This window comes from Oncorhynchus gorbuscha, linkage group LG24 (assembly GCF_021184085.1).
Source record: "Oncorhynchus gorbuscha isolate QuinsamMale2020 ecotype Even-year linkage group LG24, OgorEven_v1.0, whole genome shotgun sequence".
In the NCBI taxonomy this organism is placed as follows: domain Eukaryota; kingdom Metazoa; phylum Chordata; class Actinopteri; order Salmoniformes; family Salmonidae; genus Oncorhynchus; species Oncorhynchus gorbuscha.
The window spans coordinates 62,176,749-62,204,248 of NC_060196.1; the positions used below are offsets into that span (position 1 = coordinate 62,176,749).

General features: G+C 39.7%; 1 protein-coding gene across 1 annotated transcript in view; it reads right to left on the reverse strand.

The window, feature by feature from the left end:
- The window catches only part of LOC124012988 (disks large-associated protein 3-like), a 314,578-nt gene that overhangs the window by 31,634 nt on the left and 255,444 nt on the right, over positions 1-27,500 (reverse strand). The window contains exon 3 of the mRNA XM_046327092.1: positions 20,500-21,725. Within this exon, the coding sequence (XP_046183048.1) occupies positions 20,500-21,645 (1,146 nt within the window). The 5' untranslated portion in view covers positions 21,646-21,725. The remainder of the gene's footprint in view (positions 1-20,499; positions 21,726-27,500) is intronic.

Consider the following 27,500-nt stretch of genomic DNA (forward strand, 5'->3'; position numbering starts at 1 on the left):
AGTATAGTACGGTACGGTACGGTATGGTATGATATGGTATAATATATTATAGTATAGTAGTACGGTATGGTATAATATATTATAGTATAGTAAAGTATAGTATATTATAGTACGGTACGGTATAGTACGGTATAGTATATTATAGTATGGTACGGTATAATATATAATAATAATAATATAATAATAATAATAATATAATAATATAATAATATAATAATAATATATGCCATTTAGCAGACGCTTTTATCCAAAGCGACTTACAGTCATGTGTGCATACATTCTACGTATGGGTGGTCCCGGGGATCAAACCCACTACCCTGGCGTTACAAGCGCCATGCTCTACCAACTGAGCTACAGAAGGACCACCCATATTATAGTATAGTATGGTATAGTATGGTATAGTAGAGTATAGTATAGTATGGTATAGTATATTATAGTATGGTATAGTATAGTATGGTATAGTAGAGCACGGCATGGTATAGTATAGTATTATATAGCATGGTATAGTATAGTATAGTATGGTATGGTATAATATAGTATAGCATAGTATGGTATAGTATAGTACAGTATGGTATAGTATAGAATGGTATAGTATAGTATAACATAGTATAGTATAGCATGGTATGGTATGGTATAGTATAGTATGGTATAGTATAGTATGGTATAGTATAGCAAGGCATGGTATAGTATTATGTAGTATAGTATGGTATAGTATAATATAGTATGGTATAGTATAGTACAGTATGGTATAGTATAGTATGGTATAGTATGGTATAGTATAGTATGGTATAGTATAGTACAGTATGGTATAGTATAGTATGGTATGGTATGGTATAGTATAGTATGGTATAGTATAGTATGGTATAGTATGGTATAGTATAGTATGGTATGGTATGGTATAGTATAGTATGGTATAGTATAGTATGGTATGGTATGGTATGGTATAGTATAGTATGGTATAGTATAGTATGGTATAGTATAGAATGGTATAGTATAGAATGGTATAGCATAGTATAGTATGGTATAGTATAGTATGGTATAGTATAGTATGGTATAGCATAGTATGGTATAGTATAGTATAGAATGGTATAGCATAGTATAGTATAGTATAGCACGGCATGGTATAGTATTATGTAGTATAGTATGTTATAGTATAGTATAGTATAATATAGTATAGTATGGTATAGTATAGTACAGTATGGTATAGTATAGTATGGTATATTATAGTATGGTATAGTATGGTATAGTATAGTATGGTATAGCATAGTATGGTATAGTATAGTATGGTATGGTATGTATGGTATAGTATAGTATGGTATAGTATAGTATAGAATGGTATAGTATAGAATGGTATAGCATAGTATAGTATGGTATAGCATAGTATAGTATGGTATAGTATAGTATGGTATGGTATAGTACGGAATGGTATAGGATAGTATGGTATAGCATAGTATGGTATAGTATGGTATAGTATAGTACGCTATGGTATAGTATAGTATGGTATGGTATATTATAGTGCGGTATGGTGTAGTATATTAGAGTACGGTACGGTATAGTATAGTATGGTATGATATAGTACGGTATGGTATAATATAGTATGGTATAGTATAGTATGGTATAATCTGTGGTATAGTATAGTATGGTATAGTATAGTATGGTATAGTATAGTATGGTATAGTATAGCACGGCATGGTATAGTATTATGTAGTATAGTATGGTATAGTATAACATAGTATAGTATAATATAGTATAGTATGGTATAGTATAGTACAGTATGGTATAGTATAGTGTAGTATGGTATAGTATATTATAGTATGGTATAGTATGGTATAGTATAGTATGGTATAGTATAGTATGGTATAGTATAGTACAGTATGGTATAGTATAGTATAGTATGGTATAGTATAGTATAGTATGGTATGGTATGGTATGGTATAGTATGGTATAGCATAGTATGGTATAGTATAGTATGGTATAGTATAGAATGGTATAGTATAGAATGGTATAGCATAGTATAGTATGGTATAGTATAGTATGGTATAGCATAGTATGGTATAGTATAGTATAGAATGGTATAGCATAGTATAGTATAGCACGGCATGGTATAGTATTATGTAGTATAGTATGGTATAGTATAGTATAGTATAATATAGTATAGTATGGTATAGTATAGTACAGTATGGTATAGTATAGTATAGTATAGTATGGTATAGTATATTATAGTATGGTATAGTATAGTATGGTATAGTATAGTATGGTATAGCATAGTATGGGTCCTTCTGTAGCTCAGTTGGTAGAGCATGGCGCTATGTATACGTAGTATAGTGGGTTAGATCCCGGGACCACCCATACGTAGAATGTATGGTATGACTGTATAGTATCGCTTTGGATAAAGCGTCTGCTAAATGGCATATATTATTATTATTATTATTATTATAGTATAGTATGGTATAGTATAGTATAGAATGGTATAGCATAGTATAGTATGGTATAGCATAGTATAGTATGGTATAGCATAGTATAGTATGGTATAGCATAGTATAGTATGGTATAGTATAGTATGGTATGGTATAGTACGGAATGGTATAGGATAGTATGGTATAGTATGGTATAGTATAGGATGGTATAGTATGGTATAGTATAGTACGCTATGGTATAGTATAGTATGGTATAGTAGATGATGGTAAAGTATAGTATATTATGGTATAGTATAGTATGGTATGGTATGGTATAGTATAGTATAGTACGGTATGGTATAGTATAGTATGGTATGGTATAGTATGGTATAGTATAGTACGGTATGGTATAGTATATTATGGTATAGTATAGTATGGTATAGTATAGTATGGTAGAGTATATTGTAGCATGTTATAGTATAGTACGGTATAGTAGATGGTGGTAAAGTATAGTATATTATGGTATAGTATGGTATAGTATGGTATAGTATAGTATAGTACGGTATGGTATAGTATGGTAGAGTATATTATAGCATGTTATAGTATAGTATGGTATAGTAGAGGGTGGTAAAGTATAGTATATTATGGTATAGTATAGTATGGTATAGTATAGTACGGTATAGTATAGTATGGTATAGTATAGTACGGTGTTGTATGGTATAGTATAGTATAGTATAGTACGGTATGGTATAGTATGGTATGGTATAGTAGATGATGGTAAAGTATAGTATATTATGGTATAGTATAGTATGGTATGGTATAATATAATAATATAATAATAATAATAATAATAATAATAATATATAATAATATATGCCATTTAGCAGACGCTTTTATCCAAAGCGACTTACAGTCATGTGTGCATACATTATACGATAACAACATTAGACCATTAGACCATAACAACATTAGACCATAACAACATTAGACCATTAGACCATAACAGCATTAGACCATTAGATCATAACATTAGATCATAACAACATTAGATCATAACAACATTAGACCATTAGACCATAACAACATTAGACCATAACAACATTAGACCATAACAACATTAGACCATTAGATCATAACAACATTAGACCATTAGACCATAACAACATTAGACAATTAGATCATAACAACATTAGATCGTAACAACATTAGATCATAACAGCATTAGACCATTAGATCATAACAGCATTAGACCATTAGACCATAACAACATTAGACCATAACAACATTAGACCATAACAACAATATGGTATGGTATAGTATAGTACGGTATGGTATAGTATAGTATGGTAGAGTATATTATAGCATGTTATAGTATAGTACGGTATGGTATAGTATGGTATGGTATAGTAGATGATGGTAAAGTATAGTATATTATGGTATAGTATAGTATGGTATGGTACAGTATAGTATAGTATAGTATAGTATGGTATGGTATGGTATGGTATAGTATAGTACGGTATGGTATAGTATAGTATGGTAGAGTATATTATAGCATGTTATAGTATAGTATTGTATGGTACAGTATAGTATAGTACGGTATGGTATAGTATGGTATGGTATAGTAGATGATGGTAAAGTATAGTATATTATGGTATAGTATAGTATGGTATGGTACAGTATAGTATAGTATAGTATGGTATAGTATAGTATGGTAGAGTATATTATAGCATGTTATAGTATAGTATGGTATAGTAGATGATGGTAAAGTATAGTATATTATGGTATGGTATATTACAGTATGTTATTGTATAGAACGGAATGGTATGGTATAGTATATTATGTTATGTAATGTAAATGTAAATGTTATAGTATACTATAGCATTTTATAGTATATTATAGTATAGTATATTATAGTATATGATAGAACGGTTAAGCATGTTATAGTACGATATAGTATATTACGGTATGGTAAATTATATTATAGTATGGAATAGTATATTATGGTATAGTATATTATAGAATGGTAATGGTATAGTATAATATGGTATAGTTTATTATATTATGGTATAGTATATTATAGTATGGTATGTTAAAGTATATCATAGTATATTAGGAATAGTATATTATGGCATAGTATAGCATATTGCAGTATGGTATAGTATATTGTGGTATAGTTTATTATAGTATGATATAGTATATTATAGTACGGTATGGTAAAGTACATTACGGTACATTATAGTACAGTATAGTATGGTATGGCATGGTATTTGTTGTATGTTATGCTATGGCATGGCGTGTTGAATTATAGTATGGTATATTATAACATGGTATAGTATATTATCGTATATTATAGTATGGTATATTATAACATGGTATAGTATATTATCGTATATTATAATATGGTATATTATAACATGGTATAGTATATTATCGTATATTATAGTATGGTATATTATAACATGGTATAGTATATTATTGTATATTATAGTATGGTATATTATAACATGGTATAGTATATTATCGTATATTATAGTATATTATAACATGTTATAGTATATTATCGTATATTATAGCATGGTATATTATAACATGGTATAGTATATTATTGTATATTATAGTATGGTATATTATAACATGGTATAGTATATTATCGTATATTATAGTATATTATAACATGGTATAGTATATTATCGTATATTATAGTATATTATAACATGGTATAGTATATTATAGTATGGTATATTATATTATGGTATAGTCTGTGGTATAGTATAGTATGGTATAGTATAGCACGGCATGGTATAGTATAGTATTATATAGTATAGTATGGTATAGTATAGTATAGTATAATATGGTATAGTATGGTATGGTATAGTATAGTTTGGTATAGTATAGTATGGTATAGTATAGTACAGTATGGTATAGTATAGTATAGTATGGTATAGTATAGTATGGTATAGTATAGAATGGTATAGTATAGAATGGCATAGTATAGTATGGTATAGTATAGTATGATATAGTATGGTATAGTATAGAATGGTATAGTATAGTATGGTATGGTATAGTATAGTATGGTATGGTATAGTATGATATAGTATGGTATAGTATAGAATGGTATAGTATAGTATAGTATGGTATGGTATAGTACGGAATGGTATAGGATAGTATGGTATAGTAGGGTATAGTATAGTATGATATAGTATGGTATAGTATAGTACGCTATGGTATAGTATAGTATGGTATAGTAGATGATGGTAAAGTATAGTATATTATGGTATAGTATGGTATGGTATAGTATAGTACGGTATGGTATAGTATAGTATGGTATGGTATAGTATAGTATGGTATGGTATAGTATAGTATGGTATGGTATGGTATGGTATAGTATAGTATGGTATGGTATGGTACAGTATAGTACGGTATGGTATAGTATAGTATGATATGGTATAGTATAGTATGGTATAGTATAGTATAATATGGTATAGTATGGTATGGTATAGTATAGTTTGGTATAGTATAGTATGGTATAGTATGGTATAGTATAGAATGGTATAGTATAGAATGGCATAGTATAGTATGGTATAGTATAGTATGGTATGGTATAGTATGGTATGGTATAGTACGGAATGGTATAGGATAGTATGGTATAGTATGGTATAGTATAGTATGATATAGTATGGTATAGTATAGTACGCTATGGTATAGTATAGTATGGTATAGTAGATGATGGTAAAGTATAGTATATTATGGTATAGTATGGTATGGTATAGTATAGTTTGGTATAGTATAGTATGGTATAGTATAGAATGGTATAGTATAGAATGGCATAGTATAGTATGGTATAGTATGGTATGGTATGGTATGGTATAGTACGGAATGGTATAGGATAGTATGGTATAGTATGGTATAGTATAGTATGATATAGTATGGTATAGTATAGTACGCTATGGTATAGTATAGTATGGTATAGTAGATGATGGTAAAGTATAGTATATTATGGTATAGTATGGTATGGTATAGTACGGTATGGTATAGTATGGTATAGTATGGTATGGTATAGTATGGTATGGTATAGTATAGTATGGTATAGTATGGTACAGTATAGTACGGTATGGTATAGTATGGTATGGTATAGTATAGTATGGTATAGTATAGTATAGTACGGTATAGTATGGTATAGTATAGTATGGTATGGTATGGTATAGTATGGTATGGTATAGTATAGTACGGTATGGTATGGTATGGTATAGTATAGTATGGTATAGTATAGTACGGTATGGTATAGTATAGTATGGTATAGTATAGTATGGTATAGTATGGTATGGTATAGTATAGTATAGTACGGTATGGTATAGTATAGTATGGTATGGTATAGTACGGTATGGTATGGTATGGTATGGTATAGTATAGTATGGTATAGTATGGTAGAGTATATTATAGCATGTTATAGTATAGTACGGTATAGTAGATGATGGTAAAGTATAGCATATTATGGTATAGTATAGAATGGTATAGTATAGTATGGTATAGTAGATGATGGTAAAGTATAGTATATTATGGTATAGTATAGTATAGTATGGTATAGTATAGTACGGTATGGTATAGTATGGTAGAGTATATTATAGCATGTTATATTATAGTATGGTATAGTAGAGGATGGTAAAGTATAGTATATTATGGTATAGTATATTATGGTATAGTATAGTATGGTATAGTATAGTACGGTATAGTATGGTATGGTATGGTATTGTAGATGATGGTAAAGTATAGTATATTATGGTATGGTATATTACAGTATGGTATTGTATAGAACGGAATGGTATGGTATAGTATATTATGTTATGTAATGTAAATGTAAATGTTATAGTATACTATAGCATTTTATAGTATATTATAGTATAGTATATTATAGTATATGATAGAACGGTTAAGCATGTTATAGTACGATATAGTATATTACGGTATGGTAAATTATATTATAGTATGGAATAGTATATTATGGTATAGTATATTATAGAATGGTAATGGTATAGTATAATATGGTATAGTTTATTATATTATGGTATAGTATATTATAGTATGGTATGTTAAAGTATATCATAGTATATTAGGAATAGTATATTATGGCATAGTATAGCATATTGCAGTATGGTATAGTATATTGTGGTATAGTTTATTATAGTATGATATTATAGTACGGTATGGTAAAGTACATTACGGTACATTATAGTACAGTATAGTATGGTATGGCATGGTATTTGTTGTATGTTATGCTATGGCATGGCGTGTTGAATTATAGTATGGTATATTATAACATGGTATAGTATATTATCGTATATTATAGTATGGTATATTATAACATGGTATAGTATATTATCGTATATTATAGTATGGTATATTATAACATGGTATAGTATATTGTGGTATAGTTTATTATAGTATGATATAGTATATTATAGTACGGTATGGTAAAGTACATTATGGTACATTATAGTACAGTATAGTATGGTATGGCATGGCGTGTTGAATTATAGTATGGTATATTATAACATGGTATAGTATATTATCGTATATTATAGTATGGTATATTATAACATGGTATAGTATATTATAGTATGGTATATTATAACATGGTATAGTATATTATCGTATATTATAGTATGGTATATTATAACATGGTATAGTATATTATCGTATATTATAGTATGGTATATTATAACATGGTATAGTATATTATAGTATATTATAGTATGGTATATTATAACATGGTATAGTATATTATCGTATATTATAGTATGGTATATTGTAACATGGTATAGTATATTATCGTATATTATAGTATATTATAACATGGTATAGTATATTATCGTATATTATAGTATGGTATATTATAACATGGTATAGTATATTATCGTATATTATAGTATGGTATATTATAACATGGTATAGTATATTATCGTATATTATAATATGGTATATTATAACATGGTATAGTATATTATCGTATATTATAGTATATTATAACATGGTATAGTATATTATTGTATATTATAGTATGGTATATTATAACATGGTATAGTATATTATAGTATATTATAGTATGGTATATTATAACATGGTATAGTATATTATCGTATATTATAGTATGGTATATTATAACATGGTATAGTATATTATCGTATATTATAGTATGGTATATTGTAACATGGTATAGTATATTATCGTATATTATAGTATATTATAACATGGTATAGTATATTATCGTATATTATAGTATGGTATATTATAACATGGTATAGTATATTATCGTATATTATAGTATGGTATATTATAACATGGTATAGTTTATTATTGTATATTATATTATGGTATATTATAACATGGTATAGTATATTATCGTATATTATAGTATATTATAACATGGTATAGTATATTATCGTATATTATAGTATGGTATATTATAACATGGTATAGTATATTATCGTATATTATAACATGGTATAGTATATTATCGTATATTATAGTATGGTATATTATAACATGGTATAGTATATTATCGTATATTATAGTATATTATAACATGGTATAGTATATTATCGTATATTATAGCATGGTATATTATAACATGGTATAGTATATTATCGTATATTATAGTATGGTATATTATAACATGGTATAGTATATTATCGTATATTATAGTATATTATAACATGGTATAGTATATTATCGTATATTATAGTATATTATAACATGGTATAGTATATTATCGTATATTATAGTATATTATAACATGGTATAGTATATTATCGTATATTATAGTATATTATAACATGGTATAGTATATTATCGTATATTATAGTATATTATAACATGGTATAGTATATTATCGTATATTATAGTATGGTATATTATAACATGGAATAGTATATTATCGTATATTATAGTATATTATAACATGGTATAGTATATTATCGTATATTATAGTATGGTATATTATAACATGGAATAGTATATTATCGTATATTATAGTATATTATAACATGGTATAGTATATTATCGTATATTATAGTATGGTATATTATAACATGGAATAGTATATTATAGTATGGTATATTATAACATGGTATAGTATATTATCGGATATTATAGTATATTATAACATGGTATAGTATATTATCGTATATTATAGTATGGTATATTATAACATGGTATAGTATATTATCGTATATTATAGTATGGTATATTATAACATGGAATAGTATATTATCGTATATTATAGTATGGTATATTATAACATGGAATAGTATATTATAGTATGGTATATTATAACATGTCTACAACCCACACAAGTGGCTCAGGTAGTGCAGCTCATCCAGGATGGCACATCAAGGCGAGCTGTGGCAAGAAGGTTTGCTGTGTCTGTCAGCGTAGTGTCCAGAGCATGGAGGCGCTACCAGGAGACAGGCCAGTACATCAGGGGACGTGGAGGAGGCCGTAGGAGGGCAACAACCCAGCAGCAGGACCGCTACCTCCGCCTTTGTGCAAGGAGGAGCAGGAGGAGCACTGCCAGAGCCCTGCAAAATGACCTCCAGCAGGCCACAAATGTGCATGTGTCTGTTCAAACGGTCAGAAAGAGACTCCATGAGGGTGGTATGAGGGCCCGACGTCCACAGGTGGGGGTTGTGCTTACAGCCCAACACTGTGCAGGACGTTTGGCATTTGCCAGAGAACACCAAGATTGGCAAATTTGCCACTGGCGTCCTGTGCTCTTCACAGATGAAAGCAGGTTCACACTGAGCACATGTGACAGAGTCTTGAGACGCCGTGGAGAACATTCTGCTGCCTGCAACATCCTCCAGCAGGACCGGTTTGGCTGTGGGTCAGTCATGGTGTGGGGTGGCATTTCTTTGGGGGGGCCGCACAGCCCTCCATGTGCTCGCTAGAGGTAGCCTGACTGCCATTAGGTACTGAGATGAGATCCTCAGACCCCTTGTGAGACCATATGCTGGTGCGGTTGGCCCTGGGTTCCTCCTAATGCAAGACAATGCTAGACCTCATGTGGCTGTAGTGTGGCAGCAGTTCCTGCAATAGGAAGGCATTGATGCTATGGACTGGCCCGCCCGTTCCCCAGACCTGAATCCAATTGAGCACATCTGGGACATCATGTCTCGCTCCATCCACCAACGCCACGTTGCACCACAGACTGTCCAGGAGTTGGCGGATGCTTTAGTCCAGGTCTGGGAGGAGATCCCTCAGGAGACCATCCGCCACCTCATCAGGAGCATGCCAAGGCGTTGTAGGGAGGTCATATAGGCACGTGGAGGCCACACACACTACTGAGCCTCATTTTGACTTGTTTTAAGGACATTACATCAAAGTTGGATCAGCCTGTAGTGTGGTTTTCCACTTTAATTTTGAGTGTGACTCCAAATCCAGACCTCCATGGGCTGATAAATTTGATTTCCATTGATAATTTCTGTGTGATTTTGTTGTCAGCACATTCAACTATGTATAGAAAAAAGTATTTAATAAGAATATTTCATTCATTCAGATCTAGGATGTGTTATTTTAGTGTTCCCTTAATTTGTTTAGCAGTGTATATACATACTATACCACAGACTGCCAAGTTGGCTAAACTGGACTGTACAGTTTACTATACCATCTGGTTGAGATCGTCTGTTGAATGAAGAGAGTCGGATCGAAGCGCAGCGGTAGGTTACCATGACTTTAATGAAAGATATGACGGTACATGAAAGGCGTTGTAGAAAAGTCATATAGGAACGTGTTAGGAAACACCCACCACTACTGACCTCATTTTGCAGTGTGTTTTGGCAGGAGCTCAAAGTTGGACGTCAGCCTGTAGAGGCATGGTTTTCGACGTGGGAAAAATTAGGTGGACTCAAACCCAGACCTCCATGGGTTATAAATTTGCATTTCAATTGATAATTTCTATGTGATTTTGTTGTCAGCACAAACTATGTCTAGAAAAAGTATTTAATAACCCCCAAATATTTATTATTCAGATCTAGGTTATACTATACCATAATATACTGTTATACTATACAATAATATACTGTTATACTATACCATAATATACTATACCATAATATACTGTTATACTATACCATAATATACTATACCATAATATACTGTTATACTATACCATAATATACTGTTATACTATACCATAATATACTGTTATACTATACAATATTATATTATACAATTCTGTACTGTTATACTATACCATAATATACCATACTATACTGTACTGTTATACTATACTATAATATACCATACGGGTGCAGAGCCATACTGTACTGTTATACTATACCATAATATACCATACTATACTCGGTGTACTGTTATACTATACCATAAGCCACTATACTATACTGTACTGTTATACTATACCATAATATACCATACTATACTGTACTGTTATACTATACCATAATACACTATACTATACTGTACTGTTATACTATACCATAATATACCATACTATACTGTACTGTTATACTATACCATAATACACTATACTATACTGTACTGTTATACTATACCATAATATACCATACTATACTGTACTGTTATACTATACCATAATATACCATACTATACTGTACTGTTACACTATACCATAATATACTATACTATGCCATAATATACCATATTATATTATACTGTACTGTACTGTTGTACTATGCTATGCTATTCTATACTGTACTGTTATACTATACCATACTATACTGCTATTCTATACTGACAGTTATATGATACTATAATATACAATACGGGTATGCCATAGTATACTATTATACTATACTATAGTATACTATACCGGCATACTGTACTGTTGTACTAGAATATACTATACTGGTATACTATTCTGTACTGTTATACTATACGGGTATAATATAGTATACTCTACTGTTATATGATACTATAAAATGCTATACTTGTATACTATAGTATACTGTACTGTAATATTGTATTATAATATACTATGCAGGAATACTATACAGCACTGTGGTGTTATACAATACCATAAAATATGACACTGGTACACTATACCATACTATACTGTTGTACAATAATATACAATAATATACAATACTGGTATACTATACTGTACTGTTGTACAATAATATACAATACTGGTATACTATACTATAATATACCGGTGTACAATAAAATACAATACTGGTATATTATACTATACTATACTGCTGTACAATAATATACAGTACTGGTATACTATATTATACTATGCTATACTATACTGTTGTACAATAATATACAATACTGGTATACTATACTATAGTATATTATACTATGCTATACTATACTGTTCTGTACTGTTATAGTACAGTGCATTCGAGAAGTTTTCAGACCCCTTCCCATTTTCCACGTTCTTACATTACAGCCTTGTTTTAAAACAGATTATAATACATTCTCATCAACCTACACACAAGACACAACAAGTTTCAGAAATGTTTGCAATTTTAAAAAAACAACAGAAATAACTTATTTATTTATTCAGACCCTTTGCTATGAGACTCAAAATTGAGATCAGGTGCATCCTGTTTCCATTGATCATCCTAGAGATGTTTCTACAACTTGATTGGAGTCCGCCTGTGGTAAATTAAACTGATTGGACATGATTTGGAAAGGCACACACCTGTCTATATAAGGTCCCCTAGTTGACAGTACATGTCAGAGAAAAAAACATGCCATGAGGTGGAAGGAATTGTCCGTAGAGCTCCGAGACAGGATTGTGTATTGAGGTGCTGATCCGGGGAAGGGTTACATAACATTCTGCAGCATTGAAGGTCCCCAAGAACGCAGTGGTCTCCATCATTCTTAAATCGAATAAGTTTGGAACGACCAAGACACTTCCTAGAGCTGGGCTCCCGGCCAAACTGAGCAATCGGGGGAGAGGGACTTAGTCAGAGAGGTGACCAAGAACCTGATGGTCTCTCTGACAGAGCTCCCTAGTTCCTCTGTGGAGATGGGAGAACCTTCCAGAAGGACAACCCTCTCTGCAGCACTCCACCAATCAGGCCTTTATGGTTGAGTGTCCAGACGGAAGCCACTCCTCAGTAAAAGACACATGACAGCCCGCTTGGAGTTTGCCAAAAGGCACCTAAAGGACTCTGACCATGAGAAATAAGATTCTCTGTTCTGATGAAACCAAGATTGAACTCTTTGGCCTGAATGCCAAGCGTCACGTCTGAAGGAAACCTGGTACCATCCCTACGGTGAAGCATGGTAGTGGTGGCAGCATCATGCTGTGGGGAGGTTTTTCCGCGGCAGGGACTTGGAGACTAGTCGGGAAAGAGGGAAAGATGAACAGAGTAAAGTACAGAGATCCTTGATGAAAACCTGCTCCAGGCCATTCAATGTCCTTGAGTAGCCCAGCCAGAGCCCGGACTTGAACCCGATTGAACATCTCTAGAGAGACCTAAAAACACCTGTGCATTGACCTTCCCCATCCAACCTGACAGAGCTTGAGAGGATCTGCACAAAAGAATGGGAGAAACTCCCCAAATACAGGTGTGCCAAGCTTGTAGCGTAAAACCCAAGAAGACTCAAGGCTGTAATCGCTGCTGAAGGTGCTTCAACAAAGTACTGAGTAAAGGGTTTGAATATACTGTTGAAGTCAGAGGTTTACTTTACTATTGATCTGTACTTTTCGCACCAAAGTACATTCATCTCTAGGAGACAGAATGCGTCTCCTTCCTGAGCGGTATGACGGCTGCGTGGTCCCATGGTGTTTATACCTGTGTATTATTGTTTGTACAGATGAACGTGGTACCTTCAGGTGTTTGGAAATTGCTCCAAAGGATGAACCAGACTTGTGGAGGTCAACAATTGTTTTTTTCTGAGGTCTTGGCTGATTTCTTTTAATTTTCCCATGATGTCAAGCAAGGAGGCACTGAGTTTGAAGGTAGGCCTTGAAATACATCCACAGGTACAACTCCAATTGACTCAAATGATGTCAATTAGCCTATCAGATGCTTCTAAAGCCATGACATCATTTTTCTGGAATTTTCCAAGCTGTTTAAAGGCACAGTCAACTTAGTGTATGTAAACTTCTGACCCACTGGAATTATGATACAGTGAATTTTAAGTGAATTAATCTGTCTGTAAACAATTGTTGGAAAAATGACCTGTGAAAGTAGATGTCCAAACCGACTTGCCAAAACTATAGTTTGTTAACAAGAAATTTGTGGAGTGGTTAAAAAAATTAGTTTTAATGACTCCAACATAAGTGGATGTAAACTTCCGACTTCAACTACACTTATGTAAATGTGATATTTCCGTTTTTCTGCAAAAACGTCTAAAAACCTGTTTTTACTGCTGGAGAGGGTTAGCTGGAGTAGGAGGAAGAGGGGGAGGAGGAGGAAGGTCTTTCAGAACCCCTCCTGAAACCCCACCTGTTTTGTTTTGGGTGATGTTTTGAGACACATTATTTGGTTTTCCAGCTGGGGAACGTAACAGGGTTAGGAAGAAGAGGAGGAGGAGGAGAAGAGGAAGGGGGAAATTAGTTTACTGCTAGAGAGGGTTAGGTGGTGGAAGAGGAAGAGGAGGAGGAGGAGGAGGATTGAGAGGGAGAGAGGAGGAGGAGGAGGAGGAAGGAGGAAGGAGGGAGGGAAATGGCTTTACTGCTAGAGAGGGTTAGGAGGTGGAGGAAGAGGAGGGAAATTACTTTACTGCTAGAGAGGGTTAGGAGGTAGGAGGTGGAGGAGGACGAGGAGGTGGAGGAAGAGGGGGAGGAAAAAGCATTCATTATCTGCAACCCATTTTCTTTACTTACTTTCAGATAGAGGGAAAAGATAGAGGGAAAAGGAAGGGAAAAGATAGAGGGAGCTGGGTAGAGGGAAAAGGTAGAGGAAAAAGAGAGGAAAAGAAAGGGGGGGAAAGAGGGAAAGAGAGAGGGAAAAGAGAGAGGGAAAAGAGAGTTCCTCTGAAAAGAGAGAGGGAAAGAGAGAGGAAAGAGAGAGGAAATCAGGCCTTTAGAGAGAGGTCCAGAGAGGGAAAAGAGAGAGGAAAAGAGAGAGGGAAAAGGAAAAGAGAGAGGGAAAAGGAGAGGGAAAGAGAAAAAAGAGAGAGGAAAAAGAGAGAGGGAAAAGAATGCCAGGGAAAGAGAGGGAAAAAGAGAGGGAAAAGGTAGAGGGAAAAGAGAGGGAAAAAGAGAGAGGGAAAAGAGAGAGGAAAAGAGAGAGGGAAAAAAGAGAGGAGGGACTTGTAGAGGGAAAAGGTAGAGGGAAAAGGAGAGGGAAAAGAGAGAGGGAAAAGAGAGAGGGAAAACCTGAGAGGGATTCAAGAGGGAAAGAAGAGCCAGAGCCCGGACTTGAAGGGAAAAAGAGGAAAAGAGAGAGGGAAAAGATAGAGGGAAAAGACCTTCCCCAAACCTGAGACAAAGAGAGGGAAAAGAGAAAAGAGAGGGAAACTCCCCAAAAAGCCAAGAGAGCGGAAAAGAGAGGGAAAGACTCAAGGCTGAAAAGAGAGAGGGAAAAGAGAAGGTGCTTCAAAAGAGAGGGTAAAGGGAAAAATACTGTTGAAGTCAGAGGGAAACTTTAGAGGGATAGAGGGAAAAGTAGAGGGAAAAGAGATTCAGGAAAAAGGTAGAGGGAAAAGTCTCCTTCCTGAGAGGGATGAGTGGTCCCAGGTAGAGGGAAAGAGAGAGGAAAAGAGAGAGGGAAAAAGAGAGGGAAAAGAAATTTTTGAGGGAGGAGAGGGAAAAGAGAGAGGGAAAAGACTTGTGGAGGGAAAAGGTAGAGGTCTTGGTAGAGGGAATTTTCCCAGATGGGAAAAAGCAAGGGGAAAAGAGAGAGGGAAAAGGTAGGAAAAATACATCCAGAGGGAAAAACTCCAATTGACTCAAATGATGTCAAAAGCCTATCAGATGGGAAAAGCCATGACATCATTTTTCTGGAATTTTCCAAGCTGGGAAAAGGCACAGTCAAAGTGTATGTAAACTTCTGACCCAGGGAAAGATAGAGTGAATTTTAAGTGAATTAATCTGTCTGTAAACAATTGTTGGAAAAATGACCTGTGAAAGTAGATGTCCAAACCGACTTGCCAAAACTATAGTTTGTTAACAAGAAATTTGTGGAGTGGGAAAAATTAGTTTTAGGGGAAGTGGAGGGAAAAAGGTAGAGGGAAAACTACACTTAGGGAAAAGTGAGAGGGTTTTCTGCAAAAACGTCTAAAAAGTTTTTACTGCTGGAGAGGGAAAAGCTAGAGGAGTAGGAGGAAGAGGGGGAAAAGGAGAGGGAAGGTCTTTAGAAGGGAAAAGAGATGAAAAGTTGAGGGAAAATTATTTGGAGAGGGAAAAGGTTAAGGGAAAAGGTAGGAGGGAAAAGGAGAGGGGAAAGGTAGGAGGGAAAAGGAGAGGGAAAAGGTAGGGGAAAGAGGGAAAAGGAGGGGAAAGGAAGGGAAAAGGAAGAGGGAAACTGCTAGAGAGGGAAAAGGTAGAGGAAGAGAGAGGGAAAAAAGAGGGCTAGAGAGGGGGAAAAGAGAGGTGGAAAGAGGAGGGAAAAGAGGTGGGAAAAAGAGGGGAAAAAGCATTCATTAGGGAAAATTGGGAAAACTTACTTTCAGATAGAGGGGAAAAGGTAGAGAAAAAGGGAAAAGGGAAAAGAGAGGAAAAGAGAGAGGGAAAAGAGGGTAGAGGGAAAGGGAGAGAGGGAAAAGTAGAGGGAAAAGAGAGAGGGGAAAAGATAGAGGGGAAAAGAGAGGAAGAGGGAAAAAGAGGGAAAAGGAGAGGGAAAAGAGAGGGAGGGAGGGAAAAGGTAGAGGGAAAAGGTAGAGGGAAAAAGAGAGGGAAAAGAGTAGAGGGAAAAGAGAGAGGGAAAAAAGGGAAAAGAGAGAGGGAAAAGAGAGGGAAAAGAGAGAGGGAAAAAAGGGGAGAGAGGGAAAAGGAGAGGAAAAGAGAGAGGGAAAAGAGAGAGGGAAAAGAGAGGGAAAAGGAGAGGGAAAAGAGAGGGAAAAGTAGAGGGGAGAGGGAAAAGAGAGAGGGAAAAGAGAGAGGGAAAGAGAGAGGGAAAAGAGAGAGGGAAAAGGGAGAGGGAAAAGAGAGAGGGAAAAGAGAGAGGGAAAGAGAGGGAAAAGAGAGAGGGAAAAGAGAGAGGGAAAAGAGAGAGGGAAAAGAGAGAGGGAAAAGAGAGAGGGAAAAGAGAGGGAAAAGAGAGGGAAAAGAGAGGGAAAAGAGAGGGAAAAAGAGGGAAAAAGAGAGGGAAAAAGAGAGGGAAAAGAGAGAGGGAAAAGGAAAGAGAGGGAAAAAGAAAGAGGGAAAAGAGAGAGGAAAAAAGGGAAAAGAGAGGGAAAAGAGGGGAAAGAGAGAGGGAAAAGAGAGAGGGAAAGAGAGAGGGAAAAGAGAGAGGGAAAAGAGAGAGGGAAAAGAGAGAGGGAAAAGAGAGAGGGAAAAGAGAGAGGGAAAAGAGAGAGGGAAAAAGAGAGGGAGAGAGGGAAAACCAACGGTGTGTTTTTAAGTGTACATCCTTACTTCCTACATAGAACACTACTTTTGGCCAGAGCCCTGTGGGTCCCCTGTGGATCCCCTGTGGATCCCCTGTGGATCCCCTGTGGGTCCCCTGTGTGTTTCCTGTGGATCCCCTGTGGATCCCCTGTGGGTCCCCTGTGTGTCCCCTGTGGGTCCCCTGTGGTGTCCCCTGTGGATCCCCTGTGGATCCCCTGTGGGTCCCCTGTGTGTTTCCTGTGGATCCCCTGTGGGTCCCCTGTGGGTTTCCTGTGGGTCCCCTGTGGGTCCCCTGTGGGTTTCCTGTGGATCCCCTGTGGATCCCTGTGGGTCCCCTGTGTGTTTCCTGTGGATCCCCTGTGGATCCCCTGTGGGTCCCCTGTGTGTTTCCTGTGGATCCCCTGTGGATCCCCTGTGGGTCCCCTGTGTGTTTCCTGTGGATCCCCTGTGGATCCTCTGTGGGTCCCCTGTGTGTTTCCTGTGGATCCCCTGTGGATCCCCTGTGGATCCCCTGTGGATCCCCTGTGGGTCCCCTGTGTGTTTCCTGTGGATCCCCTGTGGGTCCCCTGTGGGTTTCCTGTGGGTCCCCTGTGGGTCCCCTGTGGGTTTCCTGTGGATCCCCTGTGGATCCCTGTTGGGTCCCCTGTGGGTTTCCTGTGGATCCCCTGTGGGTCCCCTGTGGGTTTCCTGTGAATCCCCTGTGGATCCTGTGTGGGTCCCCTGTGGGTTTCCTGTGGATAGGGTTGTGGTCTAAAGTAGTACCACTATATAGGGAATAGGGCTCTGGTCTAAAGTAGTGCACTATATAGGGAATAGGGCTCTGGTCTATAGTAGTACCACTATATAGGGAATAGGGCTCTGGTCTATAGTAGTACCAGTATATAGGGCTCTGGTCTATAGTAGTACCACTATATAGGGAATAGGGCTCTGGTCTATTGTAGTACCACTATATAGGGAATAGGGCTCTGGTCTATAGTAGTACCACTATATAGGGAATATGGCTCTGGTCTATAGTAGTACCACTATATAGGGAATAGGGCTCTGGTCTATTGTAGTACCACTATATAGGGAATAGGACTCTGGTCTATAGTAGTACCACTATATAGGGAATAGGGCTCTGGTCTATAGTAGTACCACTATATAGGGAATAGGGCTCTGGTCTAAAGTAGTGCACTATATAGGGAATAGGGCTCTGGTCTAAAGTAGTACCACTATATAGGGAATAGGGCTCTGGTCTAAAGTAGTACCACTATATAGGGAATAGGGCTCTGGTCTAAAGTAGTACCACTATATAGGGAATAGGGCTCTGGTCTATTGTAGTACCACTATATAGGGAATAGGGCTCTGGTCTAAAGTAGTGTACTATATAGGGACTAGGGCTCTGGTCTAAAGTAGTACCACTATATAGGGAATAGGGCTCTGGTCTATAAAGTAGTACCACTATATAGGGAATAGGGCTCTGGTCTAAAGTAGTGTACTATATAGGGAATAGGGCTCTGGTCTAAAGTAGTGCACTATATAGGGAATAGGGCTCTGGTTTAAAGTGGTGTACTATATAGGGAATAGGGCTCTGGTCTATAGTAGTACCACTATATAGGGAATAGGGCTCTGGTCTAAAGTAGTGTACTATATAGGGAATAGGGCTCTGGTCTAAAGTAGTGCACTATATAGGGAATAGGGCTCTGGTTTAAAGTGGTGTACTATATAGGGAATAGGGCTCTGGTCTATAGTAGTACCACTATATAGGGAATAGGGCTCTGGTCTATAGTAGTACCACTATATAGGGAATAGGGCTCTGGTCTATAGTAGTACCACTATATAGGGAATAGGGCTCTGGTCTATAGTAGTACCACTATATAGGGAATAGGGCTCTGGTCTATAGTAGTACCACTATATAGGGAATAGGGCTCTGGTCTATAGTAGTACCACTATATAGGGAATAGGGTTCCATTAGGGACGTACCCTAAGTTATTATTGTGAAAGAAGCTTGATTGGTTTCTTATATATAGGTATAATATCAGTTAAAATAGCATGACACCATTTTGAAATGAGTCTCCAACATATTCTCCCCCCGATATATTCAAGTATCTGAAAAGCTCTTCAGGAATAGTTAGATATGGAGAGGGCTATGACGTTTGATCATATGAAACGGAGTCAGGAAGCTGGATCTACACATGGCGTGGAACATGGACTTAAGCACCACTTTTGACAAACTTTGATTTTGGAGTTAACAGCCACTTTAAGGTCACTATTTTCCCTTGTCTAATCTACTACACATATGGCACAAAGTAACCATCAACGTTTGAACTGACATTATTCATGATGAAAGGTACAGGTGCAAACACCCATCCCTCTCACCTCCCTTCCACCCACCCACCCTCAATCCCTCACCCACCCACACACCCTCCAACCCACACACCCTCCAACCCATCCCTCCCACCCACCCACACACCTGCTCACCCACCCACACAACCTCCAACCCTTCCTTCCTCCCACCCACACCCCTCTCTCTCACCTACCACCCTCCCTCCCACCCGCTCACCCACCCACCCACACTCACTAACTCACCCCACCCACCCACCCACCAACCCTCCCTCCCTCCCTCCCACCCACCTGTAGGTAGTGAAAGGTCCTCTCCTTCAGTTTGTTCTCCAGAGGTACCAAGGCCTTGTCATAGCCTCCTCCTCCTCCCCGGACAGACGATGGGTACACCTCTCTAGCCTGGCTGACCGTCATGGCCGACCACGTGCTCCTCTTCAGAGAGTGTTGCCCTGGCCCTCCATGGTACCCTGCCACTCCCCCTCCGCCACCCTCCCCTCCTGCCAGGGCCAGAGTGGTACAGGCCATGCACTCCCCCGGCCCGGGCCCTGGTGGTACACTCCCCTGTCTGGGCAGTTTCTTCATGGTCAGCTCCTGGATGGCAGCGTCCAGACTCTCGTGGCCCGTGGGGTATCCGCCTCGCCCGCCACCTCGACCACCTGGCCCGGTGTTGCCCCCGGTTACCAAGAAGCTGCTGTCACTATCGAGGTTGTCGTCGGAGCTCCACCACCCCGCAGTTCGGCTCCTGTGCCGCCTGCTGGAGGATTCGTGGCGCCCATCCCCGCTCTTGGAGCGCTCGCGGGACTTGCTGCGCCTCGCCGAGCGGGATTGGTGGCCCGAATTATTATGCCCGCCACCGTCCTCTCCTCCGCTCCTGGGCCCCCCTCCTCCTCTTTCCCGGTAATCCCCTCCTCCTCGTGTGCCATTGTAGTCCCTCTTCGACGGCGCCTCGAGGGAGTGGGACTTGGCGAAGAGTTTCTGGACTGAGTGAACCAGGTGGCGGATACGGGAGGGGCTCTCGCCGCGCTGTTCCGCCCCGCTGGCGCTCCTCTGGTACTGCAGGGTGTGGAACCCGTCAGGGTGGAAGGGAAGCTGCTTTTCAAACTGATCCTGGAGGTTAGGAGGCATACGATGCATCTTACCCCCGTGACCCCCCACCGTGGACAGACAATCGTCACATGAGTCGTACAACTGCTGGGTCGGGGGATGCTGGTTGGGGTGGGAGCGGGGGAACGTCCCCCCTCCAGAGTGGGTGTGGGAGCGATGCTCCAGAGCTAGGGGTTCTGGGGGACCACCGGGAGGGTAGAAGGGGTGCCCCGCCCGGTCGTAGTGTTCAGAGGGGTGGCGGTGGTACTCTCGGACGGAGCCAGGGCCCGGGTCACATTGTGTGTGCCCCCCGCCAGAAGAGTGCTGGGACAGGCTGACATGATACCCCTTCATGGAGGAGGCCGGGGGGCCGTGGTGGGCCACCCGGGCCGAGAGGGGACGCTGTGGGCGCGACAGGGCTGCGCCGGACTCACCTAGCAAGGAGGAGAGGGAGAGAGAGATAGAGACAGCGAGAGAGAGAGAGAGAGAGAGAGAGAGAGAGAGAGAGCGAGAGAGAGACAGAGAGACAGAGAGACAGAGACACAGAGAGAGAGGGAGAGAGGGAGAGAGAGACAGGGAGTTTGTTATCATATCAATCCAGATTAATTGAGAGAAAGATTCCACAGATTCCTCAACATTCAGGGAAACGGATGTTGATTACATGTTGAACAGTAAATGCAATTTTCCTAAATAACATTTTTATAGATTTTCCCAAACAAAGATAAATCATTTCCAGCATTTAGAATGTATTTCCAGTTGTAATAAGCTGAACAAAAATACTCATTCAATTCTGAAAAAATCACACCTCCCTCCCTCCCTCCCTCCCTCCCTCCCTCCCTCCCTCCCTCCCTCCCTCCCTCCCTCCCTCCCTCCCTTCCCTTCCTCCCTCCCTCCCTCCCCCTTCCTCCCTACCTCCCTCCCTACCTCCCTCCCTACCTCCCTCTCCCTCCCTCCCTACCCCCTCCCTCCCTCCCTCCATCCCTACCTCCCTACCTCCCCCCTCCCTCCTTCGCTTGAAAAAAAAGAGACAAAAAAGCCTCAATAGTACTGTTTGTCCATCTTGAGACTCCGTAGCCAGTATACACTTCATCAAAATAGTCAGAATTCATCTATGATAATCTGTCATTAATTTCAACGTGGCACAATTTGACATCTAACTAAGATGTTTGGTGCAGTATTTGTCAACTGAAAAAATTTGCATGAAAACGTTTCATGAATGACAACAAACACATTTAACCCTTGTGTTCGGGTCTGTGGGACCCGAGATAAAAACACATTCTTATTACGTGGTGTTCAGGGTCTGTGGGACCCGAGATAAAAACACATTCTTATTATGTGGTTCAGGGTCTGTGGGACCCGAGATAAAAACACATTCTTATTATGTGGTTCAGGGTCTGTGGGACCCGAGATAAAAACACATTAATATTACGTGGTGTTCAGGGTCTGTGGGACCCGAGATAAAAACACATTAATATTACGTGGTGTTCAGGGTCTGTGGGACCCGAGATAAAAACACATTCTTATTATGTGGTTCAGGGTCTGTGGGACCCGAGATAAAAACACATTCTTATTATGTGGTTCAGGGTCTGTGGGACCCGAGATAAAAACACATTCTTATTATGTGGTTCAGGGTCTGTGGGACCCGAGATAAAAACACATTCTTATTATGTGGTTCAGGGTCTGTGGGACCCGAGATAAAAACACATTCTTATTATGTGGTTCAGGGTCTGTGGGACCCGAGATAAAAACACATTCTTATTATGTGGTTCAGGGTCTGTGGGACCCGAGATAAAAACACATTCTTATTATGTGGTTCAGGGTCTGTGGGACCCGAGATAAAAACACATTCTTATTACGTGGTGTTCAGGTCCGCTGGACACGAGATAAAAACAAAACATTTAAAAATTATAAAAAATTACAAATAAAACAGAAAGGTTTGCCTTTATTCTGTCTTCCTCCTCCCTGGACCTGCTGTTTCAACACAGCACCAATAACCTCCCTGTCTGTCTTCCTCCTCCCTGGGCCTGCTGTTTCAACACAGCACTAATAACCTCCCTGTCTGTCTGTCTTCCTCCTCCCTGGGCCTGCTGTTTCAACACAGCACTAATAACCTCCCTGTCTGTCTGTCTTCCTCCTCCCTGGGCCTGCTGTTTCAACACAGCACTAATAACCTCCCTGTCTGTCTTCCTCCTCCGTGGGCCTGCTGTTTCAACACAGCACTAATAACCTCCCTGTCTGTCTTCCTCCTCCCTGGGCCTGCTGTTTCAACACAGCACTAATAACCTCCCTGTCTGTCTTCCTCCTCCCTGGGCCTGCTGTTTCAACAGAGCAATAATAACCTCCCCGTCTGCCTTCCTCCTCCCTGGGCCTGCTGTTTCAACACAGCACTAATAACCTTCCTGTCTGTCTCCTTGCCTGTCTGCCTGTCTCCTTGTCTGTCTGCCTGTCTGTCTGCCTGTCTGTCTGCCTGCCTGACTCCCTGCCTGACTCCCTGTCTGTCTGCCTGTCTGTCTGCCTGCCTGACTCCCTGCCTGACTCCCTGCCTGACTCCCTGCCTGACTCCCTGCCTGTCTCCCTGCCTGTCTATCTGCCTGTCTATCTGCCTGTCTGTCTGACTCCCTGCCTGTCTGTCTGTCTCTCTGCCTGTCTGTCTCCCTGCCTGTCTTCTCTCTGCCTGTCTGTCTGACTCCCTGCCTGTCTCCCTGCCTGTCTGTCTGTCTCCCTGCCTGTCTGTCTGTCTGTCTGTCTGTCTGTCTGTCTGTCTGCCTGTCTGTCTGTCTGTCTGTCTGTCTGTCTGTCTGTCTGTCTGTCTGTCTGTCTGTCTGTCTGTCTGTCTGTCTGTCTGTCTGTCTGTCTGTCTGTCTGTCTGTCTGTCTGTCTGTCTGTCTGTCTGTCTGTCTCCCTTCCTGACTCCCTGCCTGCCTGTCTGTCTGCCTGTCTGTCTCCCTGTGTGTCTGTCTGCCTGTCTGTCTGCCTGTCTCTCTCTTTTCTCGCACCCTTTGTAGTGAAACTACATAATGTCTTGTGGGAACCTGCCCAATGTTATTGTAATACATTATTTCGATACATTGTAAAAAATGCAGTATTTTTTCCCCCCACTCTAACCCAACCAGGTGTTAATTGGGGGAGGGAAACAACAAATAAATAGCTTTGCATGTGTGGCTCCTTACCACAATCAATCAGTTTGACAAAAATAATCTCTGCAGAGAGAGAAGCTGGTGTGGAAGGAGAGTCTCCAGAGAGAGAAGCTAGTGTGGAAGGAGAGTATTCAGAGCGAGAAGCTAGTGTGGAAGGAGAGTCTCCAGAGAGAGAAGCTGGTGTGGAAGGAGAGTCTTCAGAGAGAGAAGCTGGTGTGGAAGGAGAGTCTCCAGAGAGAGAAGCTGGTGTGGAAGGAGAGTCTTCAGAGAGAGAAGCTCGTGTGGAAGGAGAGTCTTCAGAGAGAGAAGCTAGTGTGGAAGGAGAGTCTTCAGAGAGAGAAGCTAGTGTGGAAGGAGAGTCTTCAGAGACAGAAGCTAGTGTGGAAGGAGAGTCTTCAGAGCGAGAAGCTAGTGTGGAAGGAGAGTCTTCAGAGAGAGAAGCTGGTGTGGAAGGAGAGTCTTCAGAGAGAGAAGCTAGTGTGGAAGGAGAGTCTTCAGAGAGAGAAGCTGGTGTGGAAGGAGAGTCTTCAGAGCGAGAAGCTGGTGTGGAAGGAGAGTCTTCAGAGACAGAAGCTAGTGTGGAAGGAGAGTCTTCAGAGAGTATGGAAAGTCTTAGTATGGAAGGAGAGTCTTCAGAGAGAAGCTAGTGTGGAAGGAGAGAGAGAGAAGCTAGTGTGGAAGGAGAGTCTTCAGAGAGAGAAGCTAGTGTGGAAGGAGAGTCTTCAGAGAGAGAAGCTAGTGTGGAAGGAGAGTCTTCAGAGAGAGAAGCTAGTGTGGAAGGAGAGTCTTCAGAGAGAGAAGCTAGTATGGAAGGAGAGTCTTCAGAGAGAGAAGCTAGTGTGGAAGGAGAGTCTTCAGAGCGAGAAGCTGGTGTGGAAGGGAGTCTTCAGAGCGAGAAGCTAGTGTGGAAGGAGAGTCTTCAGAGAGAGAAGCTAGTGTGGAAGGAGAGTCTTCAGAGCGAGAAGCTAGTGTGGAAGGAGAGTCTTCAGAGAGAGAAGCTAGTGTGGAAGGAGAGTCTTCCACTTTGGAAGATGAAGCATTTTATATGAGGATCATATCTCTGTCAATTCAGAGTCTGACAGTGAGTTGGAAGAAGACGATGAGATTGACCCTCAGCTAACCTCAGAACCAGCCCGTCAGCAGCTAGCCTCAGGACCAGCCTGTCAGCAACCAGCCTCAGGACCAGCCTGTCATCAGTAGCCAGCCTCAGGACAAGCCTGTCATCAGCAGCCAGCCTCAAGACAAGCCCATCAGCAGCCAGCCTCAGGAGAAGCCCATCAGCAGCCAGCCTCAGGAGAAGCCCATCAGCAGCCAGCCTCAGGAAAGCCCATCAGCAGCCAGCCTCAGGAGAAGCCCATCAGCAGCCAGCCTCAGGAGAAGCCCATCAGCAGCCAGCCAGCCTCAGGACAAGCCCGTCAGCAGCCTGCAGGAAGAGAAATATGGATGTCAAAATATTGGAATGAGCAAAGCCGCATGGTTACTCATGTGCAGGACATAAAGTCTTCTTCTGAACTGTTGATCCCAGACACCATCCAGAAAGTAATTCTGGACTGAACTAATTTGAAGGGAAGGCGTGTTCGTGGAGAGAGTTGGAAGGAGATGGACCAAACTCATTAACATGCATCCTTTGGGGTTCTTATCCTTGCTGGTGTTTTCAGATCCAATGGAGAATCCACAGAATCCCTGTGGGAGGCAGAAACTGGCAGAGAACTTTTCAGTGCAACAATGTCTCTGGAAAACTTCCACATTTATTTCCAGGATTATCTCTCACCAGCAGAACCGGTCTCCAAGGGTCATGTTGAAGGTGGTCAAGGTCACTCTGCAAAGTGAAGGGAGAAGCATTGATACATTCGCCGTTCCAGATGATTGGTCAGAAGGAACAATCATTCTCACGGCGGCCACCCGTCAGCTTAACCTGGAGGGGACCCCCGAGACCCTTAATCTCAGAACGGTGCGTCATGATGTTATCCAAATGAAAGGCTCTGCTGTGACCTTTAGCATTTCACCTTCAGGAAACAGGGACGTGGCCTATAACATCACCAATGCCTTCACGGCAGATGGCTTGAATCTCGCAGAGCACTCCTGCCGGTAAGTGTTCTACAGAAACAATATCTTCTCTCTCTCGCCCCAGAATATGATCAAATCCTTGGAGTGATGATCAAGCTAAGTCGACGTGTGGAAAAGCGCTAGGGCATTCTATTCAAGTGTTTGACAACTAGATGTGGCCACCTGGACCTACTAGAGAGTTTGGATACTGAAGCCTTCCTCATGGCCCTACGGCGGTTTATCTCCCGACGGGGGAAACCCTACGAGATCCTGGCTGACGAACTTCAAGGAGAAGCCAGGTTCCAATGTTCTGTTGAGCTTCAATTGGCGGACAAATAGCCATACATTTTCCTGCAAAATATCTTGATAAACTTGGGCATTCATTTTTCCGTCGATGATAGCAAGCTGTCCGGGCCCTGAGGCAGCAACGCAGCTTCCAACCATGATGCTGTCACTCCCTGGTCTTAGTATTTTGTGTTTTCGTTATTATTTTGGTCAGGCCAGGGTCTGACATGGGTTTATTATGTGGTGTGTTTTGTCTTGGGGTTTTTGTAGGTTATGGGATTGTGGTATAGTAGAGTTGTCTATGGTTGCCTAGAATGGTTCTCAATCAGAGGCAGGTGTTTATCGTTGTCTCTGATTGGGGAACCATATTTAGGCAGCCATATTCTTTGAGTGTTTCGTGGGTGATTGTTCCTGTCTCTGTGTTTGTTTGCACCAGATAGGGCTGTTTAGGGTTTTCACGTTACGTTTATTGTTTTTGTATTGAAGAGGAAGAGGAAGAAGAGAACCTTAACAGATGCTCCCTCCACCAGAATTTACAGTTGGGATGAGGTTGATGTTGGTGTGCTGTGCCTTTTCTTCTCCACACAGTATTGTGTGTTCCTTCCAAACAACTCAACTTTAGTTTCATCTGTTCACAGAATATTTTGCCAGTAGTGCTGTGGAACATACAGGAGCCCTTTTGCGAACCTCAGACGTGCAGCAATGTTTTTTTTTGGACAGCAGTGGCTTCTTCCATTGTGT